The following is a 15,036-nucleotide window of genomic DNA, read 5'->3' on the forward strand; positions in this document are numbered from 1 at the left end:
GATTGGACGTGAGGTGGCAGACTTTCTGGCGTCTCCTCACGTGGTCCTGGTGGTCCTGGCCTCACGTGGTCCTGGTGGTCCTGGCCTCACGTGGTCCTGGTGGTCCTGGCCTCACGGGGTCCTGGTGGTCCTGGCCTCACGTGGTCCTGGTCTCCGCTCTGGGGCTGATCTTCTGGAGGATCCTGGAGCGGATCTGGTGCAGGTTGATGCCGTAGATGATGGGGTTGATGAGGGGTGGGACCACCAGGAACTCGGCGGCCAGCAGGTTGTGCAGCACCTGCAGCGTGCTGCCGCCGCCGTAGCGTGAGTACATGATGTCGAACACTAGCGAGCTGGTGAACACCAGCAGCGTGACCAGGTGCGGCAGACACGTCTGGACGAACTTCCTGCGGTCAGAACGCAAGCGCAGCGACGCCCGCACCAGGTGCGTGTAGGACACCACAATGAGGCCGAACTGCGACAGGTGAGAGAACATCAGCACGTAGCCGTAGATGTTGTTGACGGTAGTGTCGGCGCACGACAGCTTCACCACCTCCCAGTTGGTGCAGAAGATTCTGGGCAGGTGGCGCCGGCAGAGCGGTAGGCGGCGCGTCAGCAGGGTGCCCCCCAGCGTTTCCAGCAGCGAGAAGGTCCAGGTGAGCAGCAGCAGCAGCGCCACCTTCTGCAAGGTCATCAGCGTGCGGTACTGCAGCGGCCGGCAGATGGCCAGGTAGCGGTCGTACGCCATCACCGTCAGGCTGGTGAACTCGCAGAACACGTAGCAGTACACGGCGAAGATCTGCGCCAGGCAGCCGCCGTACGAGACCAGGTGGGCGTCGGCCAGCAGGTCGTGCAGCAGCTTGGGGTAGAAGGTGGAGGCGCCGCACACGCCGTTGAAGCACAGGTTGCACAAGAAGATGTAGATGGGCTGGTGGAGGCTCTTCTCCAGAACCACGGTGAAGATCAGCGTCAGGTTCACCAGGACCGTCACGCCGTACGACGTCAGCGCCACGGCGAAGTACACGTGACGGCCGCTCGCTGACTCGTTCAGGCCCTGCAGCACCAGCAGCGTGTGGGAGGAGTTCAGCATCACGCCAGACATCCTATAATACACCCCTGGGCAGGGGTCAGAGCGTCTGACAAAGGTCAGAGTCAGAAACACATTCAGTCCAACAGGTCAAAGGTCAGAGTCAGAAACACATTCAGTCCAACAGGTCAAAGGTCAGAGAGTCAGAAACACGTTCAGCTCGACAATGTTTTCACGAACCCAAACCTGAACCCTGAGATGAGGTGATGTCATCAGAGATCTTCAGGAACAGAACCTGAACCTGAACCCGTGACACATCAGTGAAACATTTGGCCTATAAAGGGTTTAGAACCGAGCTGGTCATGTGACTCAGTCCATCAGATGAAAACCGACACCAACAAGGACAAACAGCAGGAAACCTGCAAAGATCAAATCCCTTCAGAAACACAGAAGATCAGATGGGCTTTGATGTCTGGAGTCACAGCAGGAGGCCACCGCTGGACATCGTGGGTTCGACGCTCGGCTGGAGCAGGATGACCGCCGCTCTCACCTCTGCAGCAGCTCTTATACACCTGACAGCTGCAGACAGACAGGTGAGATGACGTGTGATGTCACCAGAGGAGGCTGAGGCCACGCCCCCAGCTCCTCTGCACCTCGTTGGTGTGGGGAGCGTGGAGGAGGTCATGTGATCACATCCATCTGACACCCTGTGGAGGCTGGGGGCATTGAACCTGAATGGTCGATGTTCAAAGCTTCCATTGCTGAAGCTGCAGCTGAGAGCTGTGGTCTCAAGGTCTTGGGTGCCTCAAGGGGCGGTAACCCTCGAACACCGTGGTGGACCCCGGTGGTCAGGGAAGCTGTCCGACTGAAGAAGGAGGCCTTCAGGGGCATGTTGTCCCTGGGGACTCCTGAAGCAGTTGCAGGGTACCGACAGGCCAAAAGGACTGCAGCCTCGGCTGTGATGGAGGCAAAACAGAGGGTGTGGGAGGAGTTCGGAGAGGCCATGGAGAAGGACTATCGGACGGCACCAAAGTTGTTCTGGAGGACTGTCGGACACCTCAGGAGGGGGAAACGGGGAACCATCCAAGCTGTATACAGCAAAGATGGGACACTGTTGACCTCGACTGAGGAGGTTGTCGGTCGGTGGAAGGAACACTTTGAGGAACTCCTGAATCCAACTACCCCAGCTGACCCGTCCTCTGTTGCAGAGGCAGAGCTGGAGGATGATGGGGGATCAGAGTCAATCTCTCGGGGCAAAGCCCCGGGTGTTGATGAGATTTGCCCTGAAATGCTGAAGGTTCTGGGTGTTGAGGGGCTGTCATGGATGACACGCCTCTTTAACATTGCGTGGAAGTCTGGGACAGTGGTGAAAGAGCGGCAGACTGGGGTGGTGGTTCCTCTTTTTAAAAAGGGGGACCAGAGGGTGTGTGCCAACTACAGGGGCATCACACTCCTCAGCCTCCCTGGGAAAGTTTACTCCAAGGTGCTGGAAAGGAGGTGCCTGGGGGGGCGATTGTCAAACCTCAGATTGCCGTCCAATCCCTGTACGCCCAAAGTGAGAGCTGCGTTTGGGTTCTCGGCAGTAAGTCGGACTTGTTCCGAGTAGCTGTTCGCGTTCGCCAGGGCTGTGCTTTATCACCAATTCTGTTTGGGCGTAGTCGTGGTGAGGAGGGGTTACAGTTTGGTGGCCTGAGGATTGAATCGCTGGTCCTGTTTGCAGCCGAGTGTGAAGCGGCGGGGATGTGGATTAGCACCTCCAAATCTGAGGCCATGGTCCTCAGCAGGAAACCGGTGGACTGCCTTCTCCAAGTGGGGAATGAGGTCCTTCCACAAGTGAAGGAGTTTAAGTATCTTGGGGTCCTGTTCACGAGTGAGGGAACAATGGAGCGTGAGATTGGACGGAGAATTGGGGCAGCAGGAGCGGTATTGCAGTCGCTTTACCGCCCTGTTGTCACAAAGAGGGAGCTAAGCCGAGAGGCAAAGCTCTCCATCTACCGTTCAATCTTCGTTCCTACCCTCACCTATGGTCATGAGCGATGGGTCATGACCCAAAGAACCAGATCGCGGATACAAGCGGCTGAAATGGTCTTTCTCAGGCGGATAGCTGGTGTCTCCCTTAGAGATAAGGTAGAAACACTGCTGTTCAGAGTAGAGTCGCTGCTCCTTCGCGTGGAAAGGAGTCAGTTGAGGTGGTTTGGGCATCTGGTGCGGATGCCTCCGGGGCGCCTCCCTAGGGAGGTGTTTCTGGCACGTCCAGCTGGGAGGAGACCTCGGGGCAGACCCAGGACCAGGTGGAGGGATTATATCTCAACACTGGCCTGGGAACGCCTTGGGACCCCCCAGTCAGAGCTGGTGGATGTGGGGGGAAAGGGAAGTTTGGGGCTCTCTGTTGAAGCTGCTGCCCCCCCGACCCGACTATGGATAGGCGGTGGAAGATGGATGGCTAGGGTGTTTAGGGTACTTATGGTGTATAGGGTTATAAATCCTGTTTTGCTGGAAAAAGCAAGGTTTAAAACTTTTTGGAACAGAACAATAAATTAATGTTTTTCTTTTGTGAAGACATTAATATTCAGATTGTGTCTGATCAGTAATGTGATCATTAGTACGATCAATGGTAAAGTATTTGTTTATTGATGGATATTGATCTGTTAGAGTGATGATTTACCAGGACCAGACTGGACCGGGACCCTGTACCAGATCCCGCTCCGGACCGGGTCCGGTCCCCGGGCGGGGTCCAGACCCTCCGGCTCATGTTGGTATTTTTCTCCATGTTTCCAGCAAACCTCCAGCTGAGTGTAGTCTGAGTCCCTGAGGTCAAAGGTCACAACAACATGTTTGTCCGGAGGCGTGTCCACCAGGGACCTGAGAACCAGGAGACCAATCAGACCCGGTGCTTCAGGGGCCTGGGGGGCCACACGGCGGTAATGACCTCCCCCCAGACTGCCGGCTGATGACACCGAGCGGAGCGGACACAAACAAGACCTCTGTTTACCCTCCAACACACACACACACACACACACACACACACACACACACACACACACTCGTCAGATTCCAGGTAGGTTCGTGTTCATATTTTAACTCTTTACCAGCTTGTTTGTCCTGCCAATATCAGCTAGTTATTGATTATTAGCTACAGTAGTTATTGATTATCAGCTGGTTATTCATGAGTTATTACTAGTTATAATCAAGTAGTGACCGATATGACCTCATCTATGTTACAGAACAAAACAAGAGAACAAAACCCAAACAGCATGGTTATTGTCCGGAACTGATTGACAGTAGATAGTAGACCCCAACCCTAACCCTCACTCTAACACTAACCTAACCCCTAACCCCGACCCCCACTCTAACACTAACCAAACCCTAACACTAACCTAACCCTAACCCCTAACCCCTAACCCTAACTACTCACTATAACCCCTAACTCCTAACCCTAACAATAACCCCTAATCTAATCCTAACCCTAACCCCTAACCCTAACTCCTAACACTAACCCCTAACCTAATCCTAACCCTGAACCTAACCTAATCCTAATCCTAACCCTAATCCTAATCCTAAACCTAACCCTAACCTCACTTCCAGCTCTCAACGGGAGCAGACGTCTTCCTTCTGTCTCTTCTTGTCTCTCTATAACTGTAACTCAAATCTCTGACTCTCTGCAATATTAAAATGATGAGAGGAAAGGAAAAGTGGAGCAGTATAAAATATGACCGGATCTTACCTTACAAGTTGGAAACAAAACTAAAACCGATGCCTGACGCCATGGAAGAAATGAGGAACGAAATGAAGAAAGTGAGGAAAGATATGAAAGAAAAAGACCGGCACATTGTTGTGTTGGAACATGGACAACTAAGAATAGATGATTTGGAACAAAGCATTTGTATGAATGATGTGATCATCACTGGAATCAACATCAAGCTGAGGAAGATAACTATGGATCAGACCAGATGGAGACATGTTACCCATCACCATCTGGAGGTAGGAGACCACCTCAGTGTGATAAAATTCAACAATCGTAAACACAAGATAGCTCTTCTGAAACAAGGCTTCAAACTGAAAGGAAAAAAATGTCTACATTAATGAGAATCTCACTAAAAGAATGTTGATATCGCTAAAAAAGCTGGACAACTGAAGAAGAATGGGCTGATCACCAACACCTGGACCAACACCTGGACCAACACCTGCAGGATCTTCATCAGAACAAAGGGGCTTTCTCCAGACCAGATGAAAAAAATGGTGATCAGGAGTACAGAGGAGTTGGTGAAAAATGATCAATAAAGACGGACAAGAGTTGTTACTACACCAAAGATCAGCACAACAGAGTCACTTCAATAGTGGAGCTCTACACCAATTCTGGACACATGGAGTATTACATAGAATAGTAGAAGAACAGTTAAACATCATAAATGTCAGAAACATGGATTAATGAAAACAAAAACATGGATTTTCTATTTGGAAGGATAACATTAAGTTTGAGACTTTAGCATGTGTAGCTGTTAAAGTGTCTGTAACAAAAGGGTTAATTCTCGAGGAGAACACTGTAAGGTCAACTTCCTGTCTGACATCTCTGATATTAACAAACCTTGTTGTTCCAGGAAGAATATAAACATGGTTCTGCTCTAGGTTATATCTGGGACGAGGCTAATATCTGGAAGTGGATCAGAGTATGAACGTCTGTCAGAATTCACTGGATGAACTGGTTGAAGACTTTTAATGTCTGAGTTTAATGACAACATGTAATGAGAGATGTTCTACCCGTCAGCCTTGTATTTTCTTATGTTGTTGTTGATGTTGTAAATGTGATGAAGGAGTGAAGTGATGGGGGGGGGTGCAGGGCATTGGTGGCTGTATGAGGGGGGGTACAGGGCATTGGGGGCTGTATGAGGGGGGTACAGGGCATTGGGGGCTGTATGAGGGGGGTACAGGGCATTGGTGGCTGACTTCGTGGAGTGGTGCCAACAGAACCAGCTCCAGCTCAACGTCTCCAAGACATAGGAGATGGTTCTGGATTTCCGGCGGGCACCTCCCTCTCCACAGCCGGTGATCATCAAAGGCAGTGAGGTGGGGGTGGTAGAAAACTATAAGTACCTGGGACTGCAGCTAGACAGCAGACTGGACTGGTCACTCAACTCCAACTGTGTGTACAAGAAGGGGCAGAGCAGGATGTACTTCTTAAGGAGGCTGGCCTCCTTCAACATCTGTCCTGAGCTCCTTTTCATGTTCTATCAGTCCGTAGTCTCCAGTGTGCTGTCATACGCCATTGTGTGTTGGGGTGGGGGGGCCAGGAAAAGAGATATGGACCGTCTGAACAGACTCATCCACAGAGGTTCAGTGGTCTGGCTGAGCCTGGACTCTGTGGAGATGCTTCTGGGGAGCAGGACCATGTCTAAAGTTAAGGCCATCATGAACAACACCAGGCACCCCCCCCCCCCCCTACACACCACCTTCTCCCAGCAGAGAAGCACCTTCAGCGGCAGACTGCTGTCACACAGCGCCTCCACAGAGAGGCTGAGGTCCTCCTTCGTGCCATCAGGGGGGTACAATGACTCTCTCAGGAGGAGCGGGGGGGAGGTGGCGAGGTCAGCACGGGGTTGAATGGATTTAATTTAATTTTATAGTGTTCATATTTTAATTTTATACTGTTTATATTTTAGTTATAGTTTAGTATATGAGTCCTGTTAGTGCTGCATGTGTCTGTTAGTGTAGTGTCTGTCCTGTGGTGTCAGTGTTTCTTTTTCTCCTGGTGTTTATCCAGTATTTATTCATTATGTAATGCCTGAGCAGTGGATGTGTGCAATTTTCTCCGGGATTAATAAAGTATCTATCTATCTATCTATCTATCTATCTATCTATCTATCTATCTATCTATCTATCTATCTATCTATCTATCTATCTCTATCTAATATCCAAACAAACAAATAAATAAATTAAAAACCCTAACCTGACCTTAACCTTAAACCCTGACCCCAACCTGACCCTAACCCTAACCCTGAAGGTTAGGGTTAGGGTCAGGGTTTAGGGCCTAAACCCTGACCCTAACCCTGACAGTGGGATGAACAGGATCGGTAATCAGTCCTGATCTGGTCCAGAGATCCAGGAGGGTTCAGGACTGGTCTTTGGTGACCTGCTGGACCAACAGCGCTGGTCCTCAGAGGTCATGACCTTCTCTCATCCAATCAGCTTTCAGGTGACGCACACGTTCATTTTTCATTGTTCTCATCAGTGTTGGGAGGCGGGGCCTCAAAACATTTTTTCAATCATAACAATGATTGGCCGGCCCAACATTTCAGGATGAAGGCTTTTACACCAGGCCCCCACCCGGTTGGACGCAGCCCCCTCCTCTGAGACATGTGTGGGCGTCGCCTGGTTTCTGAACATAAGGCAGAGTTCAGCCCCAGTGAGGCGACTGGCGTTCGCCGCCCGCGAACCAACGAGACGAGCTGCTGCGGACCGCACACGCATCAGCCGTTCACCATCAGCCGTACACCTTCAGCCGTTCACCTTCAGCCGTTCACCTTCAGCCGTTCACCTTCAGCCGTTCACCTTCAGCCGTTCACCTTCAGCCGTTCACCTTCAGCCGTTCACCTTCAGCCGTTCACCATCAGCCGTACACCTTCAGCCGTTCACCTTCAGCCGTTCACCATCAGCCGTACACCTTCAGCCGTTCACCTTCAGCCGTTCACCATCAGCCGTACACCTTCAGCCGTTCACCTTCAGCCGTTCACCATCAGCCTTACACCTTCAGCCGTTCACCTTCAGCCGTTCACCATCAGCCGTTCACCTTCAGCCGTTCACCATCAGCCGTACACCTTCAGCCGTTCACCTTCAGCCGTTCACCTTCAGCCGTTCACCATCAGCCGTACACCTTCAGCCGTTCACCTTCAGCCGTTCACCTTCAGCCGTTCACCTTCAGCCGTTCACCTTCAGCCGTTCACCTTCAGCCGTACACAATCGGTTGTCATAGGTCGTCAGCTCACAATCTGTCATTGATCTATGATTGGTGATTGATCTATGATCGGTCACTGATTTGTGATTGGTCATTGGTTTCTGTGACGTAACGATCTCTGTTTGATCTCCTGAGCTGTGATTGGCTGTTGGTCTATGGTCAGGGATTGTTCTTTAATCAGTGATTGATTTGTGATTGGTTGTTTGGGTTCTGTGACGTAATGACCTTTGTTTGAATTCCTGGGCTCTGATTGGTTGTTGGGTTCTGTGGCGTGACGGCCTTTGTCTGACGTCCTGAGCTGTGATTGGTCGGTCGTGATGCTGAACTCTACCCAGGTGAGCGTGATCCACCTGTCGGCCTACCTGGAGATGGGGCCGCTGCGGTACGTGTTCTTCGTGCTGGTGCTGCTGTTCTACGGCATGGTGGTGGGGGCCAATATGCTGCTGATCGTCGCCATCGCGCTGGAGCGGCGGCTGCACGCCCCCATGTACCTGTTCCTGGCCAACCTGTTTGTGAACGAGCTGCTGGGGGGCACGGGGCTGCTGCCCTTCCTGCTGCTGCAGCTGCTGTCGGACAGCCACACGGTGGCGCTGCCGCTCTGCTTCCTGCAGGTGTTTGTGGTTTACTCCTACGTGTGCGCCGAGTTTTGCAACCTGGCCGTCATGTCCTACGACCGCTACCTGGCCATCTGCTGCCCCCTGCAGTATCGGCACCGCATGACGGGCCGCACGGTTTGCGGCCTGGTGGCCTTCACCTGGGCGTACTCGTTCGGCGCCATCGGCATCCTGATCGCGCTGGCGGCGCCACTGCGGCTGTGCGGCGACACCATCAACAAGGTGTACTGCATGAACTTCTCCATCGTCAAGCTGTCGTGCGACGACGTGCGAGCCAACAACACCTACGGGCTGCTGCTCACCTTCCTCACCACCCTCTGCCCACTGGCGCTAGTGCTCTACACCTACCTGAAGATCCTCCAGGTGTGCTTCCGTGGCTCGCAGCACATGCGCCAGAAGGCGCTGAGCACCTGTACGCCACACCTGGCCTCACTGCTCAACTTCTGCCTGGGGGTGTGTCTGGAGATCCTGGGGAGTCGCTTTCAGGTGGGGAGTCAGGAGCCGCTGGTGCAGATCCTGCTGTCCGTCTACTTCCTCACCTGCCAGCTGCTGTTCACGCCCCTGATGTACGGCCTGCACCTGTCCAAGGTGCGCCTGGTGCTGAGGGGCCTGTTGCTGTGCTCCGCCGTCAACACCGGCCCCTAGAGCGCCCCCTGGTGGGGACGGACACCCTCTGGTGGGGGCCTCTAGGACACGTCTGCTGGGGGCCCTAAACACCGTCTGCTGGGGGCCCCTAGAACACCATCTGCTGGGGGCCTGAGAACACTGCTGGGGCCCTAAACACCGTCTGCTGGGAGCCCCTAGAACACCGTCTGCTGGGGGCCCCTAGAACACCATCTGCTGGGGGCCTGAGAACACTGTCTGCTGGGGGCCCTAAACACCGTCTGCCGGGAGCCCCTAGAACACCGTCTGCTGGGGGCCCCTAGAACACTGTCTGCTGGGGGCCTGAGAACACTGTCTGCTTGTGGCCCCAAGAACACATCTGCTGGGGCCCCTAGAACACATCTGCTGGGGCCCCTAGAACACCGTCTGCTGGGGGCCCCTAGAACACCGTCGGCTGGGGGCCCCTAGAACACCGTCTGATGTCTGAATGTCTCAAATTTATGAGAAATGTTTTTGTTTGTCATCAATAAATGAACAGAAAACAACATGATTCAGCATGACCTTTAGTGACCTTTGGTGACCCAACAACATTCAGTCCAAACTTATTATTATGTCGTCAGGACAACAGAACAGAAGCAGTAGAAGCAGCTTAATCTGTACATGCGGTATCTATTGCTTCGTCTGTCCACTCCTGGAAGAGGGGTCCCTCCTCTAGTCTTCCTGAGGTTTCTCCCATCCATTTTTTCCCCTGTTAAAAGGGTTTTGGGGGGAGTTGTTCCTTATCCGATGCGAGGGTCGCACTGCTTGCAGTGCACAAAGGTCAGAGGGATATCGTCCATGTGCAGATTGTAAAGACCTTTGAGACATTGTTTGTGAATCTGGGCTATTTAAAAATAAATAAACTTGAAACTTGAAACTTGAAACATATGACTGAGTGACATGAAACATGTTTAACTCATTGGCTGCCAGCTATCAGAGTAGAGTTCCCCATACCGCCAGCGTTTTGGAGCATCTTGAGTGATCCTTCAAGGCCCACAGAATTCTGACTTTTATGACTATAGACACTGTGAAAGTACCAGAAGAAAGTCTAGATTCTCTTCTTTTGTCAGGCGAAAACATTTGTTTCCAGTCTCTTGGGTTCTTTAGTTATTGGCAGTAGAACATCAGGTGGTTTCAGCAAAAATCTGACCAAAAACAGTGAAAACCAGATGTTTGTGAGCAGAATGGAGACTAACATGCTAATATTTTAGCTTTAGTGACACCTCAAACGTCTCAACAGTTGTTTACCTCGATAAAAGAACAAGAACAACACTGAAAAGAAGGATTTTGATGGAAAAACATTTTTTAAAGAATATACAACTACATTTGACAACAACAAATTATTATTTTAGCTAACCTAGTAGCACTGAAGCTATCACGATCTTGACTCTTTCTCCTTTTGACTATCATGAAACATCATGAGTTTGGTGATTGTCTTCTAGGTCTCTTCATATCTTATTCTTTTTTTTGATGCCAATCGTTCGACTAAGCACAGCACTACTGCCCCCCACAGGGGATCAGTTCACACCTACTCTGATATACAGTAGGAGCAGGATATTGATAGAAAAGCTCCGACAGACCCCGCCCCTCCCACTAAAACTCATAATTGACATCCATAGATGGCAGCCAATGAGTTAAAGAAGTCACAGAGTGAACCAATCAGTACCAGGTGACCCTGAACGCATCAGTACCAGGTGACCCTGAACGCATCAGTACCAATTGGCGCTGAACGCATCAGTACCAGGTGACCCTGAACGCATCAGTACCAGGTGACCCTGAACGCATCAGTACCAGGTGACCCTGAACGCATCAGTACCAGGTGACCCTGAACGCATCAGTACCAATTGGTGCTGAACGCATCAGTACCAGGTGACCCTGAACGCATCAGTACCAGGTGACCCTGAACGCATCAGTACCAGGTGACCCTGAACGCATCAGTACCAATTGGTGCTGAACGCATCAGTACCAGGTGACCCTGAACGCATCAGTACCAGGTGACCCTGAACGCATCAGTTAAAGGTGACCCTGAACGCATCAGTATTCAGGGTCACCTGCGTTCCTTGAGTCTCGTACTTCCGAATGCTGTCAGCCAATAGCATAAGCGTACGGAATCACATGACTGCCTACTAAAAGTGCACGATGAGGTCCAACTACAAGCCATGCGTCTTGACACGTGAACAAACTCAGGGGTTAATTTAGAATGAATGAATGAATGAATGAGCTGTGATGCAGTCAGGTCCCCTCAGACGGGACTAAACCTGAACCCCCCCGTGTGACAGGATGGGTTTGTCAATAAACAGATGGGGGAGTAATCAATAAACAGGCCTCATTTAGGGTCGGTCACTGGTAGGTTACTGGTCAGTCACTGGTCAGTTACTGGTAGGTTACTGGTCGGTTACTGGTAGGTTACTGGTAGGTTAGTGGTCGGTTACTGGCAGGTTAGTGGGCGGTCACTGGTCAGTTACTGGTCGGTTACTGGTAGGTAACTGGTCAGTTACTGGTAGGTCACTGGTCAGTTACTGGGCGGTCACTGGTCGGTTACTGGTAGGGTACTGGTAGGTTACTGGTCGGTCACTGGTCAGTTACTGGTAGGTTACTGGTCGGTCACTGGTGGGTCACTGGTGGGTTACTGGGCGGTCACTGGTCGGTTACTTGTAGGTTACTGATCGGTCACTGGTCGGTTACTGGCAGGTTAGTGGGCGGTCACTGGTCAGTTACTGGTCGGTTACTGGTAGGTCACTGGTCAGTTACTGGTCGGTCACTGGTGGGTTACTGGTCGGTCACTGGTCAGTTACTGGTAGGTTACTGGTCGGTCACTGGTCAGTTACTGGTCGGTCACTGGTCGGTCACTGGTGGGTTACTGGGCGGTCACTGGTCGGTTACTTGTAGGTTACTGATCGGTCACTGGTCGGTTACTGGCAGGTTAGTGGGCGGTCACTGGTCAGTTACTGGTCGGTTACTGGTAGGTCACTGGTCAGTTACTGGTAGGTCACTGGTCAGTTACTGGGCGGTCACTGGTCGGTTACTGGTAGGTCACTGGTAGGTCCTGTGAGCCTAAATTCATATTTAATACAAAGTGAAAAAGACAGGAAACATTTTCCACAATGTGAAAGATGAAGATGATGAAGATGATGATGATGAAGATAATGATGATGATGAAGATGATGATGATGAAGATAATGATGATGATGATGATGATGATGATGATTATGATGATGATGATGATGATGATGATGATGATGAAGATAATGATGAAGAAGATAATGATGAAGATAATGATGAAGATGATGAAGATGATAATGATGATGAAGATAATGATGATGATGAAGATAATGATGATGATGAAGAAGATAATGATGATGATGAAGATAATGATGACGATGATGATGATGTTCTGATGGAGCTTCAGGATCAGGGCCAATCACACCAAAATGCTAGAGGATTTGGGGTTTTCTTTAGCCTGATGCCCGTGGTCTGTAGAACATTAACAACCGTGGGTTCAGAGGTCACGTGTCGTGTTAACATGACTCAGCAGATCTCAGACTCAGACAGTTTGCTCTGATGTCACTTCGTGTTGGCGTCACCTGCAGCTGTCTGTGTAGGTTCTCAGTCATCAGGTCTGGGTATCCAGAAGCTGTCTGAGTCGATCCACTGGACGTTAAGAAGGTTGTTGGAGACGTTTGGTCTCTCATCCAGGAGATGTCCGTGAACTTCTGATCAGGAAACGAACCTACAATGCCTTTCTGTTCATTGATTGAACCCACAATGCATTTCTGTTCATTGATTGAACCCACAATGCATTTCTGTTCATTGATTAAACCCACAATGCATTTCTGTTCATTGATTGAACCCACAATGCATTTCTGTTCATTGATTGAACCCACAATGCATTTCTGTTCATTGATTGAACCCACAATGCATTTCTGTTCATTGATTGAACCCACAATGCATTTCTGTTCATTGATTGAACCCACAATGCATTTCTGCTCATGCAGACGTTCACCAACATGGAGACTGAAGACAATTCAGGTCAGGTTAAAGTTAGAGCAATGTAGACCCCCCCCCTACACACACACACGCACACGCGCACGCACACACGCGCACACACACACGCACACAAACAAGACACACACACACACACACATAATTAATTTTATATTTCAGTTGTTTTGGTTCCGTGTGGTTGTGTTCCGGTGGGACACTTATTGGGGGTGCACACACCAGTCATGGGGGGAGGGGTGAGTCCCACTGGTTCGGTGCTGCCGACACTTTGTGTTTCTATCTCCTTCATTGTCCGTGTTTCTACAGCGGGTGTGACTTGGTAGTGAACAGAGGCTGTTCGTCTCTGTTTAAATGTTATTGACTTATTTATTGGGTGGTGCACTGGGGGGCGCTGTCGCCTCACTTCACCCCGGCTCCGTGTGGAGTTTGTATGTCCCCCCCCGTGTCTGCGTGGGTTCTTCCGGGTTCTCCGGCTTCCTCCCCCCTCCAGAAACATGCGCTTCAGGTTAATTGGCCGCTTCAGATTGTGCGTAGGAGTGTGTGTGTGTGTGTGTGTGTGTGTGTGTGTGTGTGTGTGTGTGTGTGTCTGTGTGTGTGTGTCTGTGTGTGTCTGTGTATGTGGCTCTGCGGTGCACTGGCATCGTGCCTGGAGTGTCCCCCACCTCTCGCCCTATGCCAGCTGGGATAGGCTCCAGCTCCCGTGACCCTCTACGGCGGATACAGCGGCGGTACGTGAAGATGTACGTATGTTTATACTGGTGATGTCATTTATGTTAATTAGTAGAGGCTGAGGGTGAACTAACGGCTCGCTGAGGGTGAACTAACGGCTCGCTGAGGGTTTCAGGCCAGCGTTACCCCAGCCCTGACAATGTGCCCCGGCCCTGACGATGTGCCCCGGCCCTCACGATGTGCCCCGGCCCTCACGATGTGCCCCGGCCCTCACGATGTGACCCGGCCCTCACGATGTGCCCCGGCCCTCACGATGTGCCCCGGCCCTCACGATGTGCCCCGGCCCTCACGATGTGCCCCGGCCCTCACGATGTGACCCGGCCCTCACGATGTGCCCCACCTTTTGCGTTACAGAGATACATAAAACACACCAGATCTGCTCCACGTCTCCTGCGGTTCTTCAGCCATCCACAGTAAAGTCATCACCGCCATTAGAAACGTAACGGGCCGGTTAACGTCTGTTACACAAACATCACTGCTAACACTGTTAGCACTGCTGCTAACACTGTTAGCACTGCTGCTAACACTGTTAGCGCTGCTGCCACACAGTGATCTCCCTGAGGCTATTTGGGGTCCATCAGCTCCACCACAAACCCTGTGCACTATGGGATAAATGGTGACTCTAAATGGAGTTGATGTCTGTGTAGGTTCTCAGTCATCAGGTCTGGTTCTCCAAAAGCTGTTTGAGTCGATCCACTGGACACTAAGAAGGTTCTTGAAGACGTTTCAGTTCGAACTGAAGAAGTCTCCTGGATGAGAGGATCCAGAGGATCGACTCAACAGCTTCTGGAGAAATGGAGTTGATGTTGTAAAGATAATGAATTTGACCATCAATCAGAATATTAATGTTATTGTGTTTTTCAAACACCTGATGCTGCTGTGTCACACCTGACAGGTTCGTCACACCTGACAGGTGTGACGAACAAGGAGACGTCACACGTTTGACTTTTAACCAAGAGGAAAGAAACGTTCTTTAAACACCATTAAATGTTGTCTGGTATCACAAGCTGTGTGTGTGTGTGTGTGTGTGTGTGTGTGTGTGTGTGTGAACTATGAACAAAGGAGACGATGGCTCATCAGGTGGTTTTTATTTA

General features: G+C 51.0%; 2 protein-coding genes across 2 annotated transcripts; one reads left to right on the plus strand and one right to left on the minus strand.

Annotated features, from left to right (window-relative positions):
• Positions 1 to 136: 136 nt before the first annotated feature.
• LOC137596218 (olfactory receptor 4S1-like) lies at positions 137 to 2,778 on the minus strand. The gene is given in 3 exon segments (XM_068316528.1): positions 137 to 1,003; positions 1,005 to 1,082; positions 2,761 to 2,778. Coding segments are annotated over 3 exon segments (963 nt in total).
• A 5,494-nt stretch (positions 2,779 to 8,272) lies between these two features.
• LOC137596896 (olfactory receptor 11A1-like) lies at positions 8,273 to 9,232 on the plus strand. Its single transcript, XM_068317688.1, has one exon. It carries the CDS (start codon positions 8,273 to 8,275, stop codon positions 9,212 to 9,214), a length of 942 nt encoding a protein of 313 aa, XP_068173789.1. The 3' UTR covers positions 9,215 to 9,232.
• Positions 9,233 to 15,036: the final 5,804 nt, after the last annotated feature.

The sequence above is a fragment of the Antennarius striatus genome, chromosome 6, assembly GCF_040054535.1.
Source record: "Antennarius striatus isolate MH-2024 chromosome 6, ASM4005453v1, whole genome shotgun sequence".
NCBI lineage: Eukaryota > Metazoa > Chordata > Actinopteri > Lophiiformes > Antennariidae > Antennarius > Antennarius striatus.

Bases quoted from the DNA above. Each gene is read 5' to 3' on its own strand.
- LOC137596896 (XM_068317688.1), top strand. From the start codon at position 8,273: ATGCTGAACTCTACCCAGGTGAGCGTGATCCACCTGTCGGCCTACCTG.